Genomic DNA, 22,999 nt, shown 5'->3' with positions numbered 1-22,999 from the left:
ATTCTGAATGTTTCAGAAAGCAGTTAACAAAAAAGAAATGATATTTCTTAGGGCAAACAAATGATGCAGCTTAAGTGAGAAAATGATAATTAGGGCAGAAGGGAATGACCAGGTAGGACTTCATTTTAACATCTTGAATAACTTGGGGTTATTCATTCTAAGATATAAAAGATTTTTAATTTCATTATTCTCCAAGACTGAGTATGAGTCTTTTAGAAACAATGGTACCATTTTATAGGAAAATGATGAAAACAACAGCTTCATAAAAATTCAAAGGCTGATTTCATGTTTACTTTACATTGTATATCGGTGTGTGTTTTTATAAAATGCAAACAAATTAAGATGTAACTGCACCAAGAGTTTTTTTGTTTTTTAATATTTTTACCCCAGAGTATATCACAGTATACATGGAAGTAATAATGGTCATTTTATTTTACAAATGTAATGATGTTGTTGTTATGAAGAAAAAAAAAAAGAAGGGGAAAATTTACTTAGTGAATGCATTTTAGAGTAATAGTTGTAAAAATAAATCTGAATTTGTAATCATAATAGTGAAAGGAAAATGAGTTGCCAGAGGAAACAAAGGTTTATAGTAATATTGTAAAGCAATTATAATTTCATTAAAAATTAATTTGTTTAATTGACGTTTCTCTAAACTTATTTTTCTTTAATCCTTATCATTATTTATATACCTCTAGCCATTATAATATAAATTACATTAACTTATACATTAATTAAGTTGAATTGATTGGTTTATATCCATGGATTTTGAATACTGCATTAGATTTCTGTTGATTGTAAAGCACTTTATTTACTTGGAATTTCTTTATAGTCCAGCTATATGCAGTACAAACTGATATGTGAATGGCTGAGCAGGATAAAATATTCCAATTTTGTCTTTAATTTTGCAAGTGATTTAGGTAAAATAAAAAGATTTTTCTAAATTTTGTATTGATCTAACCAGAGAGATAAATTCATTTGAAAACCTTTATATCCAAAAGATAAGTTAGCAAACATGCCAAACTGAAGAAATGAGCTGATTCTTTTCTGGCTTGACTCTCATCCACCTACAAATATTTTTCTGATTTACACCCTAGTGATATTTTCTTGTTCTCTATATTTTAGGTGAAATTAATATTGACATGTATTTGATATTTATGAATATATTTATTTTGTGACTATATGTTTTTATTATAGAGTATTTGTCAATATTGTGTTTTTTAAACTAATTTTTCAGAGACTAGGAAATGGGACTATATAGCTTTATAGATCACTGTAGGTATTTAAGCACTAAAGAAATTTGGTGACAAAACACTTCTAACTGGTTATGATCTTATATTAATATTGCTGAAATGTTTGTCTTTCTTTCTCTCAGATCACGTAACACTGCTTTTATTTTAGTTGTTAAAATATAATTTTTTTTACTGTATTACATAAAAACATAAACTTAATCTTTCAAATAGTTAGGAGGTTCTAATTTTATAAGGAGAAAAAGGTACTCTACAATTGCTTGTGGTGTGCCACGTCTGCCTGTGCTGTTGTATTTCTCTGTCCCTTAATGCAAAGTCCATTAATATGAAAATAATTCAGTAAGCGGAATTATACTGCTTCCCAAAATAGTTCCAATGTGATACTCTTAACAAATGAAATATAAAAAGTATTTAAATAACTATGGCTTTCTCCTCAATAAGTCAGAACATGCACTATTTTGTGTACTATACTGTTGTATTCAACAAGTTCAAAATTCAAGACAGTTTGTTACTTGCATTGTACCTAACATACTGAAAATTCTCAATAAGTAATTATTGATTGAGTTAAATTATTGATATGCTCAGGACTGTGCCAAGTACTGTAGGAACGGCAAAGGGAGAATAATTGCACCATATTTACTTTCAAAATGATGTAAATAAGAGAACTATTACAAACCACGTGGGAAGAAATTAATGTTAACCACATGAAGATGAGGAAGTCTTCCTAAAGGGAATGGAATGTTAGTTGGACCTTGATGGAAGTATAAATAAAAGAAATTTGGTTCAACTTGCAACTGCGTAAAAGAAAGAAAATATCAAGGAAAATTTGAAAAGTTAAGACTTTTTTTTAACATTATCAAAGAGCATACATAGTGAAGGATCATTTGTATGTGAAAAGAATTCCAGATAGGGAAAGTAGATTATCAGGAATTATTTGCTTTCATTTTACAGAAAAGTGAATCATGGCCTAAAGAATTTAGTTTACTTGTTTGAGATTCCATAGAATATAGCAAAAATGGGAGCACACCTGTTTGAGAAGTTTTAAGGAAACTCGTCTAGAGCTCGTTTTCAAAACTATACACACTCATTTATGATCAAACATCTAGTAAAATGCTAGTAACCTTAAAAAAAAATAGGTCTTGGAGGCTTCCCTGGTGGCGCAGTGGTTGAGAGTCCGCCTGCCGATGCAGGGGACACGGGTTTGTGCCCCAATCCGGGAAGATCCCACATGCTGTGGAGCGGCTGGGCCCTTGAGCCATGCCCGCTGAGCCTGCACGTCCGGAGCCTGTGCTCCGCAACGGGAGAGGCCACAGCAGGGAGAGGCCCAAGTACTGCAAAAAAAAAAAAAAAAAAAGGTCTTGATATTTAAGGATTTCCTTCAATATCTCTAGAATCTGGCACGTGCGTGCATGCGTGCACACACGTCATGTGAAGGGAAGCTTTATGGAGAAACTTTTTTTTTTTTTTTTTGCGGTATGCGGGCCTCTCACTGTTCTTCAGGTAAATATATGTTTAAATCTTAGATCTTAGTTCTGCCACTTTTTGTGTCATGGTCAAGTTATTTAATTTTTCTCACCCTCGGGTTTTTCATCTGTAAAACAATGCTTGCCTTTCTGGCTGTTAGGATCCATTAGAAATTTTTTTTTTTTTTTTTTTTTTTACAGTGAATTCTCAGCAGAGTGGTTAGGATGATTTTCCTAAAATGTGTATTTAAGCATGTCACTTTCCAGTGATTTCTAAATTCCTTTCCTGCCTCAAAGTTATAATCAAATGATCTAGACCCCATACCTCTAACCTCTTGTACCATGCACCTCACCTCTATGCTCCAACCATTCCAGCCTTCTCTCTGCCCACTCACATATCAGTCTCACATCCATTGTAGATGATTTGCCTATATTTTGTCCTTTGTTGAGAATATTTTTTCCTTCCAGTTTTCATATAGCGGCTTATAATTCATTCCTCAGCCCTTATGACACCTTTAGAAAGGCCTTCCCTGCCCTTCTCATGTAGAGTAGCTGCCTCCTACAACCAGTAAATATTATGTTGATATTTTTAAAAATACCGTATATAATTAGCTGAAATTACCTTGGTTTTTTTTTTTTTTTTTTTTTTTTTTTTTTTTTTTTTTTTGCGGTATGCGGGCCTCTCACCGCTGTGGCCTCTCCCGTTGCGGAGCACAGGCTCCGGACGCGCTGGCTCAGCGGCCATGGCTCACGGGCCCAGCCACTCCGCGGCAAGTGGGATCTTCCCGGACTGGGGCACAAACCCGTGTCCCCTGCATCGGCAGGCGGACTCTCAACCACTGCGCCACCAGGGAAGCCCTCATTTGTATATTTATTGTCTAGATCGGAAACTTCTCTCTTTCGGTCATTATTCTTAATTTAGTACTTTCCCTGCAGTTGGTAAGCCGTCAATAAATATTGTTGAATAAGGGAATAAATTACTTTTTGTTACCAGAATTAGAGCCCAATATGGAAAATTGAGGGAAAAGGTATAGAAAATATCCAATAAATCTTTAACATAGGCAATATATACACCATTTCAGTATGTATGATCTTAGTCAATTCCTTGTTTATGTATTATTAAAAAATAAACATTGATTAAAAAAAACACAACTCACGATACTTTCCGCCTGTAGATATTGCTCTGGAATCTAACATAATAATTTGAAACCAAATTAGATCATGAGCCATGCGTCGTCTATATAAACAGTATATGTGTAGTGAACTGCTCTTTGCCCAAAACGAGGTCTGACCTTTGCCCTCAGGTTCTGAGAGATAATTTATGTCATACCTGATAGGAGTATCTTTGTTTAGAGTCCAGGGGTGACCACACTGGATCTTAGAGTGGAGCTGGACACATCAGAAAATATCAGGGTGGGGCAGCCCACATCAGAAAAAGAAGCATATGATTTACAGTAAAAGCTTCAGGTCATTTATTGTCAGACGAGGCTGAGAGCAACCATGTAGGCAATGAATCAGTCAATCGATCATACCTATGTAATGAAGTCGAGTAAAAATCTCTGGACACTAAAGCTTCAATGGGCTTGCCTTGTTGGCAGTACTCTGCTTGTGTTGTCACATGTCAGTGCTGGGAGAGTAATACATCATGTGTACAAGGGAAGCTTTGCATTTGGAACCCTCCCAGACTCTGTCTTCCTTTGGCTGATTTTTGACCTGTACCCTTTACCTGTGGTAAATTATAATGATGAGTAGAGCTTTCAGTGAGTTCTGTGAGTCCTTCCAGTGAATGATTGTACTTGAGGGTGTTTTTGTGAACACTCCAAACTTGCTATTGGCGTCAGAAGTCAGGGAAGTTTGGAGGACTGTTCCCTTAGACTTTGCAGTTTGGCTAACTCTGGGTATATACCATTAGAGGAAAGAAGCTCATAATTGTCTTATAGATTTGAAGATTTTAGATATGAATGGAATTACAGAGAATAGCTGTTCTAATATTTTATTTCATGGAAGGGTATCAGGGAGGTTATGATTTGCTTCAGTTCACAGACTTGGTTTGGTGGCTGGGTTAGGGTTAGAAATCAGATTTATCAGTCCCAATCTTTTGAATTTCCCACTATGCTATATTATTTAACACAAGGTTGGCATGATAAGTATCACTGGATATATTTGATACCTATTTTAGAAATAAAATTGTGACAATTTTTAAATTTTATATCAGTAAAACATTCATCAATTTCATAATATCTGATATACAAATATAAAGCTAGAATAAAACTTAAGGCTTAATTATATGAGATCTATCTGTGCCTAAAAATACGCATTTTTCACTAGAGTAGCTATCCTGATCTGAATGGTATTTATGGTACACTTTCTGGTCACTGGTTTAACAAGCTTACATATTAGGTTTTCTTTGGCAAATTCCAATTCATTGTATATTGGCTAGAATAGTGATGGAAGATTCATAAAATTCTCAGAGCCATATACAGTAATAATGGTGAAAAGTAAGCACTTCCACTGAGGCTAAAATGACAGCTTTAACAACAACAAAAAAAGCACACCTCGGCAATCTTAGACAACTAAACTGGTGTAGAGGTAGCAATTAAGTTCTTAAACATTCCCTCTGTACTACACATGAATACTTTTTCTGGATAACAAATTTTCCCCAAAACATCTGATAGTTTTAAAAAATTGATGTTCTAAAAAGGACAGTATTTTTTGTCATCAAAAGAGTTTGGCAATAAGACATCTCATTCCCAGATAATTGAGATATTATTATAATATCGTAAGTAAGATATTATTAGGTAAATGAGATATTATTTTCCATATACTATAATGATACAGCACAGCACTAGAGATTCTGAAAACACAAGAACTCTGCTCATACGTAGCACCGAGTCTTATGGGGGTCTTATGTTCTGTGAAAACCAGCATATATTGTACATAAAGGGAGTTTTTAAGGGAAAGGCTTTTAAACTTTCCTATTATCAAAAAACATTTTTTTAGCACCTGTTATAGGTAATGTTGTAAAAAAAAAAAGCCTGTGATATAATAAAGTATAAGTATGTTACTTTGTGTTTGCTCTTTAGGTATTTGGGGCAAGTGGACAGACTCAGTGCAATGAAAGAAATGCAAATGGCATTTCCAGGAAACAATCAATAAATATGTTTGTTTTTAATAATAAGTTTTCAGGAAGCAATTTGGTAGAGATAGATACAGATCAGATTGTTGGGTTTTGAATGACAATAGAGTTAGTGTTTGTTCTTAGACATACACCATTGTCATCTTTTCATGTGTTAGGCAATGAGGGAATATATACAAATTATTGACTACTTCAATGAGAGTAATCTCAGAGTAGTATGTAGAAAGAATTATAAGTGAAAGTTGAAGAATTGGAATGGTTCTTGGCAAAAAGTTGACAGGTACACCAATAAGAATATAATGAAGTACGCTTCTTAACTGTGGAATGCTCAGTTCCCCTGGTACACAAAGAAGGATGAAGGGTAGAAATAATGATCTCACTCTTATATATATATATATATATATATATATATATATTTAACATCTTTATTGGAGTATAATTGCTTTACAATACTGTGTTAGTTTCTGCTTTATAACAAAGTGAATCAGCTATCCATATTATATCCCCATATCTCTTCCCTGTTGCATCTCCCTCCCACCCTCCCTATCCCACAAAAATACTAGAATTCCAAATATTTTAATTGTGATAGCACTCTTTTCCACATTACCATTTTCAGCTCAAGCCAGTTACACACAATGTAATTGTGGTATTTTATTGAATGGATCTTGCTTTCATTGGACTTGAGTGCTATATAATAATTATTTATTTGTGTTGCTTTATTGACAGTGACACAAACTGATGTAGTCAAGTGCAGAATCAAAGAGACGGCATCTGTAATGTTGGTTGTCTTTTGTCATGAAAGTAGAATCCCAAGAGACATTATTTTTTCTCCATATGTTAAATGATGAGAAGAAAAACATGCATTTTTAAACTAATAATCATTATACATTTTAATTTTGAATCATGGAGTTTGCTAATTATATATTTATACTCCCTAGTTTTCTATTTTTATAACTTAATAATAAAAAATACTTTTAATTTATTCCCTTAAATAGATTACAATGAAAATGTTCAGAGTTTACTTTAAAATTTTGTATGAATTCAGATATAGATTTAAAATCCACATAAAATCTATGGACATATGAATCCATATAAATGTTAACTTTTCCTAAAAAGTTGAAATATTATAACATGATTTTTAAGTTTTAGTATTTTAGTATTGTACTATTTGAATAACATAAAATCATTTACCTTTTATTAGTGTAAAGAGTAGAGTTAGCAGCTCCGGGCATAGCTTTAGGAATCTCATTTTGCTATTTTTTTTACATTTAAATATGAAAAAATATGCATAATCAAAACAAAATATGCATTGTGTATGTGTTTGGACTTGTTATGGGAAGCCTTATGAGTAAGGACTGAAAGAATGAAGACAAATTTTTGAAAATATGTATTAAAAGTGTATTTTGATGTATGCAGATCCATAAGGTTAATCAGTACTTAGCAAAGAGCAAGCTGTGTCTGGAAATACTTTGTGTCTACCATGTCGAAGGGTGAAGGTAACTCTATTGTAGTGATTTTATATGCTTTATTTATCCAGTCAGGAAATCAAAACCAAATAACTCCTCAGAGCAGTAATTACGAAGTATTGTCATTTTAATTTCTCTTTCCAAAAAATAGCAGTGAAATCATATCATTAAAAGTATATGCATGTATTGGTGTATTATCCTCTTTCCCACTGCATATACGGGTGTGAACAACTCAACTTTTATCAAAATGTATGTACCCAGCCTATTCAGATGTCTGCTTTGGATGATTTCTGTACCTTGTCCCTTTATGTCTCTCATTTTTTACAATTCATATAATTATCTTTCTGGGATAATACGAATTATTTAAAGATGTATACCAAGTTACTTGACTTTATCTTTTTTTACCAATTAAAAAAAGCCATTGTAATTAATTGTAAAGCCAGTCTCAGAATGTATTTTAGACAGGAAAGTTTTACTGAGGGTCCTCTACAGTAGCTACATCATATGTTTTCAATAATAAAATGACATTTTCTTTTTAGTCAATCTGTGGAAACTCCTATGATTAGATTAGTAGAGAATGAAGCACATATCCTAGCAGCACCTGATCATAATGGAGAATGACTAGAAAATTTAAACTGGATTAACTATCTCTTATTAACTTGAATAATTCTCTCTTCACTTTTAGACTAAATAATGATCAGAGCAGTTCTGCTGTGTCATTAAAAATTACATAAACAAGTATTGAGGTCTAGAGCCTCTCATATCTTGCCTTTTAGATATTTTAAGGCTACTTGGGAAGTGCTTTGACTAAAATATAACAGCATAGAAATGCAATTAGTAACATCTTTATAATACCACAATTAGCGAATGTTTTAATAATTCAGTAATTTCCTTTGATGGAATTATTTCTTCTATAAGCAACACTTCCTATGTAGTAACATGTCCCAGCTTCGTATATTTTTCACAGGATCATAATGATTATATTTATTGCAATAAAAAGACAAGGCTAAAGGGTTATGGGGTGGTTACATATTAATAGAGTGATCAGAGCTTGTCTTTTCAACTCTGTAGCTTCAGAAGTTCAACTTTATTCTTTCAGCCAGTAGCAGCCAAATTCTGGAGAACTAATTCACAGTAATGAAACACAAGAGACTGATTTATAAATAATGGTACCTACTTTATTTATAAAAGAGATTGGTATTTCTTTACTAGAATACAGTTATCTTTAAGTTCTATGAGTAAAGAAAACATGCCTGTTAGGTTCATTGTTAAATCCCCAGAGTTTAGAAAATTGATCTTTGAATTAATTCATTAATAACTACTTAGTTTACTCTTAATGGCTTAAAGTCATTTGGGAGATTTCATGACTAATTAGTATTCTTGATAGATTTTTAAATGTCTGCTTAGGGAATACTTAGTAATAATTGTGCTTCATTTAATATCCAATTTATTAATATTATGAATTAGTAAAAAATTAGTATTTCCTTACAATTAAATAATCAACTCTTCTCATAATACCCACATAAATCTTACATAAAAATAAATTAGAATATGTATTAAATTAAATTTTCCATGGCCTTTAAGCATTGGTTTAGATATTATATAATAAAATTCTTCTCGGTGTTTCATTACAACACCAAGCCTAACATATCAATTTATCTTAAATGTTTTAGCCACTTTTAAAGAAGAAAATTATGCATTTTACAATGATTCAAGAGCAAATCAATATGCTTACCCTAAAACTGGTTACAAATGTGCTCACGCTAGGAATTTACATTTCCTTTTACCATTTGCCTTCGTTCTCTTTGCTAATGTGAAACTTTTCATCTTTCACTGGGGTTTCAGAAATACTTGAGTCTATTTTTGCACTTCCCTAGGACTTACTTATTATACTAGACTTAAAAGAAAAAGAAAGTCTTCTCTTAAATTTGCACTTTCCGGGTTGTTGACTAGATAATTTTTTGTGTAGTCATTGGAATTTGCTATACATTCAGAGACGATTCAGACTCAAGAACTTTACATTCTGTGTCCTTATGCCTTTATTTATTTTTTAAATTCAAGCCCAGCTTTTAATTTTGTGCAGTATTGGTGCTCCCTCCCCAAATTATTTGCTTTTAAAGTTTCAACTGCAGTTGTTATATAAACAGTTTTCCTGTTATTATGATATATATGCCTGGTATATTAATGTTATTAGAAACCCATGGACTTTCATTATTCTATCTTTATTATACAGAGCTACCTAGGTTTTTATCTACCAGAGGATGAGAGACTATTGTTAGTTATCACTTCTAGATATTCCATTAATTTATCAAATGTCTGAAGCACACAGTTGTGCCCTTTTAGATACAGGTATAACTATTAGTATTAATTAAGTGCTGGACTCCTTTTCCACTTGGTGGTTATGTGTGACCATTATTGCTGATCAGTCCTTTCTATCCCTGGTACAGAACTACTTTTGATGCTACTACTTTACTTACAAGTCTTTCCTTGCACAGATCAAAAAAAGTGCATGTCTTCATATTATAAACATACATAAGATTAGAAAAAATACCCGTATGTTTAGCTATTTATTAAAAACAATAGACTTTGAAGATGTTCTAGCCTGTTTGTGTTTTTTGTGTGTATATCATTAATGCCTCTTTATATCCTTCACATTAACTTTTCTGTTTGAGTAACTCTTAGTTTTTGACAGACTCAGATTGTTTCATTTAGCCATAATGATTATTGTTTGTTTGTTTGTGTGTGTTTGTGTTTTTTATTTGCGGTACGCGGGCCTCTCGCTGTTGTGGCCTCTCCCGTTGCGGAGCACAGGCTCCGGACGCGCAGGCCTCAGCGGCCATGGCTCACGGGCCCAGTCGCTCCGCGGCATGTGGGATCTTCCCGGACCGGGGCACCAACCCGTGTCCCCTGCATCGGCAGGCGGAACTCTCAACCACTGTCACCAGGGAAGCCCTGTTTGTTTGTTTTGATGCTCATAATGTCAGAAATTAGCCAGGGAGAAGCCATTTAGGTTGCATTCTTAGCCTTTCAAAACTTCCTCCAACTTCTTTTTAGACAAATCTTGTTTTGTGGCAACAAAAGAATGTTCCAGAAATAGTCTGTAGTTTTTCTTTCCTTCTTTTTTTCCCTAATAATTAAGGAGCCCTGGTTGTTTTTTGTTGGTGGGTACTGTGTAATGAGTTTATGGACTTCCCCTAAGTGCTGGCTGAGGGCAAAAGCACTGTTGCTGCTATTGGTCTTTTTTAAGGAGAGATCTGGAAAAGATGTTTCTTTTAGGTCTGTGAGTTCACACTGACTTTTCTTCTGTAACATCACGTTGGCGCATCTACTCTCTTTTTTGTATGATGTTTCACCAACTTCAAAGACTCCACTCCATTAATAAGAAAGTTGCTTTGTAAGCAAGATATCAAAGCAAGGCCATTTAGGATAAGTATATTGAAGAACACCTCCTCTAGACCAGTGGTCGATGGGCTCCTGCTAGACTGAATGTCAAGGGTCACCTGCAAAATGAGAAAATCAAAACAATGTAATGAATTTTCCAGATTTAATGTGTTCACTTCGTTGGTGTTACTTTCTTCAATTAAATGTTTGGGATAATGGTGACAGAGTTTTTAAGTATTTCCTTGTTACAAAAATAAAATCTTTTTAAACTTTATTTTCAAACTGAGGATGGATATATTAACTGTCAAAATTCAAAAGAGGGTTGAACAATCCAACCTTGAAAAGATCATGTATGCTGCTGGACCTCAGGAACTGCTGGAATCAGGAACCAGAAGGTCTACTACTATGACACTTGTCATTTTTCCAGTAGACTTACTCTGGTCTTAACCATGCAATGAAATCCAAGGCCCCTGTGATGTGCATATTGCAATATCTATCACCAAACAGAAATTTTTCTCATTTTTCTGAGAGGGCTGTGATCAGCGAGTTTGGTTAAAACGCTCATCTTGGACCATCCACCAAGGACAGGAAGTCTGGCTCGTGTAAGAACCTGGTATCTTCTTCTATAGCTAGGTGGATTGAGTGGGGTGATTCCAAATGAAAGGGAGAAACGCTATGCAAAACGTAGAAGCTTACATTGAGGAAGATGTCCTTACTTGGCATAATTACAAAAACATATGCCAGGCACTCATTTACTTCCTTTGTTCCGATCTTCATTGCTTTCTAAGTGGTGTTCGTTGTGTAAGTTTGCTGGGGCTGCCATAACAAAATACCACAAACTGGATGGCTTAAACAGCAGAAATTTATTTTCTTGTGGTTCTAGAGGCTGGAAGTCTAAGATCAAAGTGTAGGCAAGTTTAGTTTCTCCTGAAGCCTCTTTCCTTGGCTTGCAGATGGCTGCCTTCTTCCTATGTCCTCCCACGGTTGTCCCTCTGTCTGCATTGTCTGTTCTAATATCCTCTTCTTATAAGGACACCAGTCATATTAGATTAGGGCCCACACTTGTGAGTTGATTTAACTGTAACTTCTTCTTTAAGGATACTCTCTTCAAAAATAATCACCTTCCAAGGTACTGGGGGTTAAGACTTCAGTTTATGAATTTTGGATGAAAACAGTTAAGACCATAATATTGGTCAATGAAATTCAAAACACAAGTATAAAATTGTTTAGGCTAATTTGGAGCTGTATCAATGACTACACTTTCACCATTAAACAATTTTTTTTACCAACGTATTCTTTTTTTTTTTGTTTTTGTTTTTTTGCGGTACGCGGGCCTCTCACTGTTGTGGCCTCTCCCGTTGCGGAGCACAGGCTCCGGACGCGCAGGCTCAGCGGCCATGGCTCACGGGCCCAGCCGCTCCGCGGCATGTGGGATCTTCCCGGAACGGGGCACGAACCCGTGTCCCCAGCATCGGCAGGCGGACTCTCAACCACTGCGCCACCAGGGAAGCCCCCAACGTATTCTTGACTACCTAACTAAAATTCTCTTATTTGGATACTGCTTAATAAACCCTAATAATATTAGTATCCTTATAACATCTCCCTTTTCTAAACTCTTAATTTTCCACAATCAACTTCAGTTATATTTCTTTTGTTGTCTCAATATTCTGTTTTGAATTTTTGAGAATGGCAGCCTATCTTTTGTTGCCTATATTTATAACATCTTTTTATTGCTATATACATAAGCAACTTATTCTCACTGGTTATCCCTGCCACATTATATCATAGAACTTCCAAGAAACAGTTGATTTTGTTTATAGTTTAAATTATTAGATCCCTTGTAATTAATACAGATACAATGTAATACAATGCAATCCATTATAGTAATCGTTCCCTATAATTTTCATTGACAGATAAAAAGCACTTATATTTGGCAATATTTATCACCTTTGAAACTACTGTGCTCTATTCACAGATAACATGTGTTTCTAAAGTTTAATAATGTTTAATTCTATTTTTTACAGTGAGAGTGGTTTATTTAAAAGTTGCAGTATCCTTACTTTCAATCCCAGGAACTAAGGTGTCCATTTGACAACATCATTAGGCTTTCTGTAATGAATATTTACTTCTTTAGATATAAATTATGGTAACATTCAAATCAGTGGACAAAGTAATCTGAAATGTTGTGGTATCATTTAACATTTAGGTTGTTTTTCTTGATGTTCTATTTTTTGTACTTTTGTTATTTCCATCCTAGTTTCTAAGAGTAAATTCTTGCTTTCTTAACATATTCACTACCAATCTATATACAGATATGCAAATCAGGACTGTATTCCTCCTTCAAGAATTTCTACCTCTGCACATCACTGTTTTCCCTCAAGATTTCTCAATATACTCTTCTAGTTTACTGTGCTATTTGCCCTCTTGAGAAAAAATGAAAGGGTAACATGATCTAGCTCTGATATTTATGACTTTATGAAAATCAATAAATTTTAATCTAATTGATATTTATTTCTCCCATTCATTCCTCCTAATCTAAAGCAAATGATTGGGAAACAGTAACTGGATTTCCCCTCCCTTCCAAGCATAGTTTAAATTATATTTCAGGGTTGGCACTGTATACAAAGTTTGAGAAACAATTCATTAAATGTGTCAGAAGACTGTTACACAAATTGGAAAGATAAATATTAGAAAAAGAATCTAAAGTTTTAGTTCACAGACTTCTGTACATTTGAAAAACCTCTTTGTGCATTTTTAATGGGAGTTAAAATTTTTATAATTATTGAAATTTTTATTGGGCTGATAATTTTAAAGCTCATAAAATAAACAATTTCTGGGGTTCAGTTACAGCATTTCCTTTGTAATTTTGAGTACTTTTTCGCTTCATGGCATCTACATGTGGATATTTCCTGAGGTTCTCAGAGTTTTGGTTTCTGACTATTGATTTTGCTTTTTCTTCAGGATGTTTTGAATAATTTGGGATCTTGTGAACTGGATGAAGATGATCTAATGCTTGATTTGGAATTTTTAGAGGAACAGAATCTTCATCCTTCAGGTAAATATTGAATAAATGCACAATATCATACAACTCTGGTCCAAGTCATTTAGCTTTCGTTGATAAGCTAAATATTGTTTAGGCTGCATTCAGTCTTTTCAATCCCCAGTTTCTGTATTCTGTGTGCAAGGCACATGCTAGGTACCCTGGACACATTATTCTGGTGATCTTACAATCTATTATGAAAATATAAATTTGATTGGAAGATAATTATTAAATAAGAAAAAATTATAAAACAAAAGTTCTTTCAAAGAGGGAAATTCTAAAGAAACAGTTAATGATAAAGTTAATATTTTCTTTTCTGGCAGGGGGGAGACAACAATTATAATCCTATTTTTCATTTATTTTATATAACCAAATGAAAGTTTGGTGGACCAAGTTTACTCTTTCAAATCTTAGCCACCTCAGTTAATAACTATGGTGGTTAATGTTAATATTTTCTTTTCTGGCAGGGGGGAGACAACAATTATAATCCCATTTTTCATTTATTTTATATAACCAAATGAAAGTTTGGTGGACCAAGTTTACTCTTTCAAATCTTAGCCACCTCAGTAATAACTATGGTGGTTAATGTTAATGTGATAAGGTTGACCTCAAAATTAGTAATTACCAATAGCAACCACAAGTACACACTCATAAACACATACACACACACACACACACACACACACACACACAGGGTTATAGTGTGAGATAAATAAGTTCTTGCTGAATGAATGAAGAAGGGAGCCCACTATATTTGTAATAGTTTAAATTTGTATTAAGGCATAAAGTTTAATATCTTCAAATACCAAAATTATTCCTTTTGTAGGACATAGGAATTAATTGTTCACTCAAATTTAGATATTTGACTAGAAAGGCAAGTGTTTATTTATTTATTTTTTACTACTAATAATACCTTGAACTTAGTCATTTTCAAGTTAAAGTAGAAGTAACATTAAAGCTTTAAAATCTTGAGTCATACTGCATACATTTAAGAAAACCAACCTCTTGGAATTTATTATCCATGTTTTTAACTTTTAGGAATTAGACATAATCTCTGAGGTTGTTTCCAGCTGTAATATTTTATGATGAATTTTTGTTCATGCAGTATTTTTATATTATAAATAAAGTCATAGTAACAATTGTCAAAAGAAGGAAATAACAATGTATGTATTTTTTTACACTCTTATTTTAGGCTAATATCAAAAAGGAGCTAAATAAAAATTTTTTCTGCTTAAATGTATATTTAGGATAACCATTTCTTGAGACAGTCTTCCTGCAGTTGATTTGACAGATATTCTTTTAAAAATGTAGATTTTTCTCACTTTTATGCAGGTACCTTATACAGTTTCATCATTCATGTGTATTTATATTGAAAGAGTCACACATGGTGACAATGTATACATTTTGGTGGGAAATATGTCAGTATCTAGCAAAACTATACATACATTTATCTTTAGATCCAGCTATCCAACATCTAGTAATTTAATCCTAACACACTGGAAATATACAAATTAATATATGCAAATAATGATTTATTGCAAAATACTTGCAAAAACAAGTATATTGGAAAACCTCAAATGTCCTTCAATAGGACATTGGTTGAATATACAATGGTACACTAAGCAGTCATTAAAAGGAATAATGATGGTGTCGATATGTGCTATAGCATGATTGTAAAGGTGAAGAACTTTGCATTGATGAATTAGGCAGGCAGTACCTAAAGTCACTGATCACTAACTTCACTACAAGTGTAACAACTAGACATTTTGTCCCTCTTAATGCAATGACTAGAGAAGTACACAGCAATACCACTCCTGCCCACAAGTACTTAAATCTATTAGTCTCTTGATTAAATAATGATTTTACAGGAAATATTGGGGTGAGGAGAGAGGGAATGTTAAATGGAATGATGGGATTGCCAGCAAGCAAACATAGGTATGGGGCATTCTACAGGGTAAATGGTCTGGTTTCTTCAACAAATAAATGGCATGTTAAAAAGGGGAGGGGTATTGTAGATTAAAAGAGCAAATGCCATGTGACATCTTTGTGTCAAAACATAAAAACACTATGCAAATATATTTCAGAGTTTATCAGAGAAGTTTGAGTAGTGATGGAATTATTATCACAGAATTATTTTTATTTTGTTGGGTGCTAAATATTTTTCTTTGGTTTTGTCTTTGAGGAAAACTCTTCATAGAGACGCATGTGGTTGAAATAATATGGTATCTGAGATTTGCTTTACCAACAGTATGGAGGAGGGAATAGATGAAACAATGTTGGTAAATTATTGAAAATTATCAAAGCTCGGAAATAGGTGCTTGGGGTGAAACTTTCATTGATGAGTTGTAATGTTTTCTCTATTTTAGGTATTTTTAAAGATTTTCACAATAAAAATAAAACCAAGTAATAAGTAAGCAGAATTATAGACAACATAGACATCTCAGCTGTGTTTGTTAGGCAACCATGATAAAGAGCAAAGAATGCCTTAAAAATATAAAAGAGTTAGCTCAATTTATTTGCTTGGGAACAAAAATGAACATTTGTAAACTTTAATTTCTCTTTTATAAAATAATGAGTGCAATGAACTTTATTAGTTTATTTTAAAAAATTATATAACAAATATGATGAATCTCCTGAATCTGCCTCAAGGTGTAGATAACTTGGTTGAAACCAGAACTAGGGCACCTTATGAATCAACTGAGTTAACCAAATTGTTCATAAGATAAATGATGTTACTTTGCATATCTGAAGTACAGTTATAGTAAGTGAGATAGTCCTTAAAGTGACTTGGGTTTGTTTAATGTTACTTAATAAAATGAAAACCTGTTTCACTTTGGATGCCACATTATGAGGTTTGAAAAAAGCCACAAATATCTGTTTATGTACATTAGCTCAGAAATAAGAATTTTTGGTTGAATTGGTTTTATACAATTTGTTTTTTTTTAAGCAACATAATTAAAGGTCTTATCAGAATATAAGAAGCTTATTATTGATAAATGATACTGGTAAAAAGCTCATTAATACTAAACATTCTAAAATACTGGTTTAAATAAAAGTCATTTTCAAAAGTCTGAACACTAAAATAATGGTACCGTTTAATTCTACTACTTATGTTACTGTGGACATCTTTTAATGTTCTTCTTATTTGATTCTTGCTATCTGTATTTTCATCTAAAAATGAATTATAAGTTTTCAGTTAGATTTTCAAAAGTTGACCAGTGCAGTGAACAATATGAATAATGTTTCATGAATCCTTTTAATATGTAAATATATCTATGGAGTCCTAAATTAGCACACTTCCTTCCTAAAAAAGAGGTAGTATGAATAAATAGTAGTATAAATAAAATATCTGTTTTAAAGTGCAGTAAGTGGATATTATCATTTTTTTTTTTTTTAATGAAAGCAAGAAAGGACAATTTCAATGAGAAAAAGGTGTATGAATTCAAAATGAGTTCCCGAAAGGAGACTTGCCTTAAGGAGAAAAAATAAAAGCAACTATTCTGAATAACTTACTCTGATCTTGGCATTATCTAATATTATCTTTTAAATTCTAATATAAAAGCTAAGATTTTAGATTAAAAAGCCTGTGGATAAGCCTTCCAGATGTCTTTTATTATGTTTTCTTCAATTAATGTTTAAATTACTTTTCTGGAAATTTTTTTATGTTCAGTTAATATGCATCATGTTTAAACATAGGATTATCAATTTGTTTAATACCAGATATTCCATTTCCCCTGTAGTAAATTATTATATTTACTGTTTTTCTGTTTAATGCATCATTTATAATGCACATATGACCAGTTATTTTTTAATTAAAAAATATGAGATGCTATCAGTTATAACTTGATAAATTAAAAAGTATATTAGTGACCTTCCCACTTTTTATCTTTCTTTACTGTCTTATTCATGTTGATATGGTGGTGTTTTTGCCACAGATGGAGTCATGCAAGATACTAGCAGTGATGTTGGTTAGATATACCTCAACAGCCTTTTGAAAAATAAAAGTACTAACAAGATTTACTAGCATTTAGTATCTCTAAGACTCAAACAGGTGCCCTGAAAATTTTATTTACCCTGAAATGCATGTTATGAACTACATAATCTGTCAAAGGAAAAATACCAGAAATATATTTTTGCCTAGTTTTCTTTATGTAGTTTTACATTTTTGTGATTAGGATTTTTTTCTATTAATTTAAGCATCTTACAAAATAATCATTCAAGAAAATAAGGTAATGATTAAAGAAGGATATGAAAAATAAAATGAAGCCACAGATAAGTTTGGCACACAAAATGTATACCAGTATTACCTCAGAGACCCAAACATGTTACTTGGAGTATACTACTAGCATATGTGAAGAAAGAAACAGAACCAATTGCATGATTAAAAATATATACCATCGGGCTTCCCTGGTGGCGCAGTGGTTGAGAGCCCGCCTGCCGATGCAGGGGACACGGGTTCATGTCCCAGTCCGGGAAGATCCCACATGCTGCGGAGTGGCTAGGCCTGTGAGCCATGGCCGCTGAACCTGCGCGTCCGGAGCCTGTGCTCCGCAACGGGAGAGGCCACAGCAGTGAGAGGCCCGCGTACCGCAAAAAAAAAAAAAAAAAAAAATATATATATATATATATATATATACCATCAATCATTCAGTCAATCAGTCAATGCCCTTTTTTAAATAAAGGAATTCTTGTTACTAAGAACTGAAAGATACTTTGCTCACATGTCTTTATAAGGTATAAATTATTTGATATCAATAGTTTCCTCAGCAACTGGTAGCATTATGTTACCAGTTCAGCAGAAGAAATTCTAAATGGTAACACATCAGTGTAGCAAAAGCTAGGAGCTTTATGAGGAGCTTGCTTAATCCCAAAATAAAATCTAGTTCCTTGTCCATAGTTCATATTCCTCAGCTAATTTTTTTTTTTTTTTTTTTTTTGCGGTACGCGGGCCTCTCACTGCTGTGGCCTCTCCCACGCGGAGCACAGGTTCCGGACGCGCAGGCTCAGCGGCCATGGCTCACGGGCCCAGCCTCTCTGCGGCATGTGGGATCTTCCCGGACCGGGGCATGAACCCGTGTCCCCTGCATCGGCAGGCGGACTCTCAACCACTGCGCCACCAGGGAAGCCCTGGATTACCCCATTTAATCCTAACAACAATTCTCTAGAAATTATTACTATTCTTGCTTTGATTATGAAGGAATGGAGATCCAGAGAGTGTTATTATTGGTCCAGGACTGCAGAGATAATAAGTGGCAGAAGTAGGGTTTAAATTATACCATGGTGACTTGGTGCCTACCTAATGTTTTCACAGAGCTCTCAATGACCTTTAGTTGCTAGAAAAAGCAGTTATAACAAAACTGAAAAATGTTCCTTTGTAATACAGTGTTTGAGTAACACTATAGTGAGGACAAAATTGGGACAAAAGTCATTTCCTGGGTTTCACCCCCTGGTGCTGTTGCTCTTTTCTGCCTTGAAAGGCTTAGAGTACCTGTTATCTGCTTGGTAGCCATTAGATGGCAATCGTGTTCTGATAATAATGATAGTGACCCTGTCATACATTTGTATTCAGCTTTACAGTTTACAAGGGACTTGAAATATGTTATCTCATCAGATTATCACGATAACACTCTGAGACAGGTGTTAATATATCCCAACTACAGTAGAGGAAGCAAATACTCTATGGTTAAAAACTTACTGAAGTTCGTATAGCCAATATTAACCCGGATCTTAACATTAAATGACGGTTTTTTCACTATCTTTCTGGATCTTGCGGCTTCTGATTTTACATAGTACAAATCTAATATATTTGTTTATATATTTTCCAAGCCCACTGAAAATCATAGTTACATCTTAGAAAAGGGGAAAGGGTTGCTTTAAGCAGACATGCTGAATGTGGTGAAAAATAAATACCTAGCAAAAAAGCAAGAGGAAAAGGCAAAAAAGCTTTGAAAAGTAGGCAAAGTCATAAAGCAGAATAGTATAGGGTCATTAAATGTAAGAACAGACATCGCCATCTGCATCAGCAGGTCATGAGGCATTACTGTATTGCAGTATATTATTCCATTACATTTAAAAATTATTGTAGCCTTGAATCATTGAGAAAAAATTATAGTCTGCATACTCTGATAAGATGGTAAGCTATAAAATTCACTTAGGAAATATATCTATCTGAACTGTTTTTATTTAACTCTTTAATATGTTAAGAGGAAACAGTTTCTTAGTTCTTCATAAATTTTATCCAGAAAGTATCATTTCCTAAGGATTCTAGATTGCAAAATTGGAGTATATTTTATTAAAATACTTTTTATATAATTTTTATATTTCTCCCCATATTCCTTCCCCCAAATTCTTGCAAATGACTGAATAAACAAAAGGAGAGCTGTGAGAAGGTTTACTAATTATCATTCTTGAAAATTCAGTAATTTATTTATGGCCTACTGGTAGGGTATTAGGGATCATGATATTACTTAAACTCAGGACTGTACAATTGGCTGTAACATCTATTTTCAGGATAGATCAAAATTTTAATGGTTTTTGTTTATTTCTTGGTTTTGGCAGATAAATTTATTGATTGACCAATAATTCATTAATTTGATACTTCGCTTTCAATTCCATTTTTTTAAATTTCAAACTTACCGGTTTTCAATATGATGTTCACCTGGGTGCATTGTTTTCGGTGTTTGGTTCATGATATTAAATGGCATCTTTAAATGACAGAAGAAAGGCCCTAACTGAAAGAGAATTTCAGATATTATGAAGTGGAGCCTCTCCTGCTTCTGCTCTCCATGAATATTCAGAGTTTTAATGGCTTTGGTCAATATCACACAATAGTTTGTAGTAGAATGTACTTCAAGAGAATTGCTTCAGCTACAAAGAAGGCTTTTAGATGAAACCATTTTTAAGGTCTAATAACTATAGCTGAAAAATGTTTACACATTCTGACCTAATTTAATATTAAATGACAATTTTAATGAAGTCATAGAATTTACTTGTGACCTGCTACTGTAGCATTTCATACTGTTATAAACTCTCTTCTGTGCAAAAGGGCAGTCAAAGGCCTAAGATCATTAGAGGATACAGTCAAAGGAAAAGATTTCTTTCATTCAGCATAGTTTTTCTGGAGCAATTAGAAAGAAAATATGTGTCTCAATATAGAATTTCATGGCCTTGTACAATTACGTGGTGACATCTCCACACAATTGCTTGAATAACGCCAGCAACATCAGCTGTCACAATCGAAGCGAACAAGTAATTAAGAAAATTAATGCTGGTCTTTCTCCTGAAGAAGTGGGATATTTATGTTTTTAAAATTGTTCACCAACAAGAAAAATAACCACTGACATGAAACATAATTTTCTACAGTGCCTGAGGCAGAAAAGATAGAAATAATAATGAACATTCGCACTATTACAACGAATTAAGTTGTAATTGTATACACCACAATTACAGAGTCCCTTTTCCTTGGATTATAAAATTTTAATAGCATCATTTTATCAGGCGTCACCATAGCATCTAGCATCTTGACCCTTTTATTTATGTTCTGCTTCTGCATCTTATTAACCAAAACTTCCAAAAGTTGACAGTGGAATTGGGGGTCTCATTCTTATGAGGACCACTTTTTTTTCTCTAACCATACACCTTAGTATGCTAGGATAACCTACACTTGTCTGAATAATTAGTAAAGAAAACAATTAGAAAAGACCACAACTTGTCTGAATAATTAGTAGATTTGAGTGAGCCATGATATTTGTGTCAAATGCTGATTCCCCAACCTTTTGATAAGAAACTGCTCAGTTTATTGCTTACCGAAGTGAGGGCGAAACGCCACCTCTGATGAACGCTGGTTGTCTTTCGGAGGGGAAAGAACAAGTTAGGATTTATAGAGATTTTGAATTTGGTTTAAAGCAGATATTTCAGTTTGAAGGTTTGACTGGGATTGGGATTAGATAAATAGTTTCAGAATGTAAGATTTGTGGAAGCTACAAGGCAAGGATTTTAAAGTGAAAGGATGATTCTTAGTGCATAAACTGTTGATGCTTTCTACTGAAAAATTGGTAGGTCTTTTGGGAAAGCCCTGTAATGAACAGTGAAGCTATTTGAAATAGTTAAGTTATTCCAATAAAGACAGTAAAATAGTAAAATGATGTTCACATACACAGTCACCTATTTGGGAGTTGGTAGTTTTAGGTGTTAATCCCCACTGAGGGAGACAGAGGGATAGACCATTTTTAGGTGGAGGCATCATGCATCCAGATTTTCACTATTGTTTGAGGTGTCATCATCACATATCAAGTCATTGTCTCATCATCCATACATCATGTTAGATTCTGAAGATGACATATCTGAACTCTGCAACATAAATAGTAAAATAAGGTTTCTGATCAGGATTTGTTATCCACTCTCAGCCAGCAGTCGAGTGCCCAGATTAAATAGGAGACGAGACCCCATCCCCATTCTGAAGAGCCTACAGAACCCGATATGGGGTTGTTAACGAAACTACTTTAATTTTCTGATATCTTTATTTTTAGTCAGGATACTTTGGGTAAGAGGACAAAAGCGTCTCCAGCCTCGGCTGCAAATGGATATTCTGAATAAGGATTAGTTAGAAGAAATCTCTCCTGGACTGAACTATTTTAAAATTTTGTCTCAAGTACAGTCTGCTCTCAACATCCTAAAAATGATAGGACATATAAAAATATTATCTGAATGATAGGTTAAACCAGCTTGTCATTGCAAATATGTCCACATTTGAAGATGATTAAGACAACTGAAAAGTTTTTTTATTGTCTCCTTGTGAGATTTTGTCTTCTAATTGAACATTACTCATATGCACTGAAAGATCAGGACTTTTTGGATATCTTGGCACCAATAGTAATCTGGATCTGCTCCCTCATTAGAGTATTCATAGATCAGACAATTATTAAAATACATATTATTGGGGGGTAATAATGGTAAAAAATATTCTGAGGAAAATGGAAATAAAGGTTATCACTAATTTTACCAGGTGGTTCTTCTTAATAACATATTTTAATGATTTAAAGAGTCACATTTTACTATCTCTGATATTGATGTATTTATAATGAAGATTTTTTAAAAATTCTATTAATTTTTTGGCCACACTGTTTGGCATGTAGGACCTTAGTTCCCTGACCAGGGGTCGAAACCGTGCCCCCTGCATGGGGAGTGCAGAGTCTTAACCACTGGACTGCCAGGGAAGTCCAGTATAATGAAGATATTTTAGCATCGTGTCCTAGATGGACAGC

The 22,999-nt window shown here is 33.6% G+C and overlaps 1 protein-coding gene across 1 annotated transcript in view; it reads left to right on the top strand.

Moving 5' to 3' along the window:
* CCSER1 (coiled-coil serine rich protein 1) overlaps positions 1-22,999 on the top strand; it is a 1,268,926-nt gene that overhangs the window by 260,085 nt on the left and 985,842 nt on the right. Inside the window, exon 4 of the mRNA XM_082837990.1 lies at positions 13,658-13,751. Within this exon, the coding sequence (XP_082694116.1) occupies positions 13,658-13,751 (94 nt within the window). The remainder of the gene's footprint in view (positions 1-13,657; positions 13,752-22,999) is intronic.

The sequence above is a fragment of the Leucopleurus acutus genome (assembly GCF_964270905.1).
Source record: "Leucopleurus acutus genome assembly, chromosome: 4".
NCBI classification, from domain to species: Eukaryota; Metazoa; Chordata; class Mammalia; order Artiodactyla; family Delphinidae; genus Leucopleurus; species Leucopleurus acutus.
Note: the sequence above shows the minus strand (reverse complement) of the source record. Positions and strands in the feature narration are given on the sequence as shown.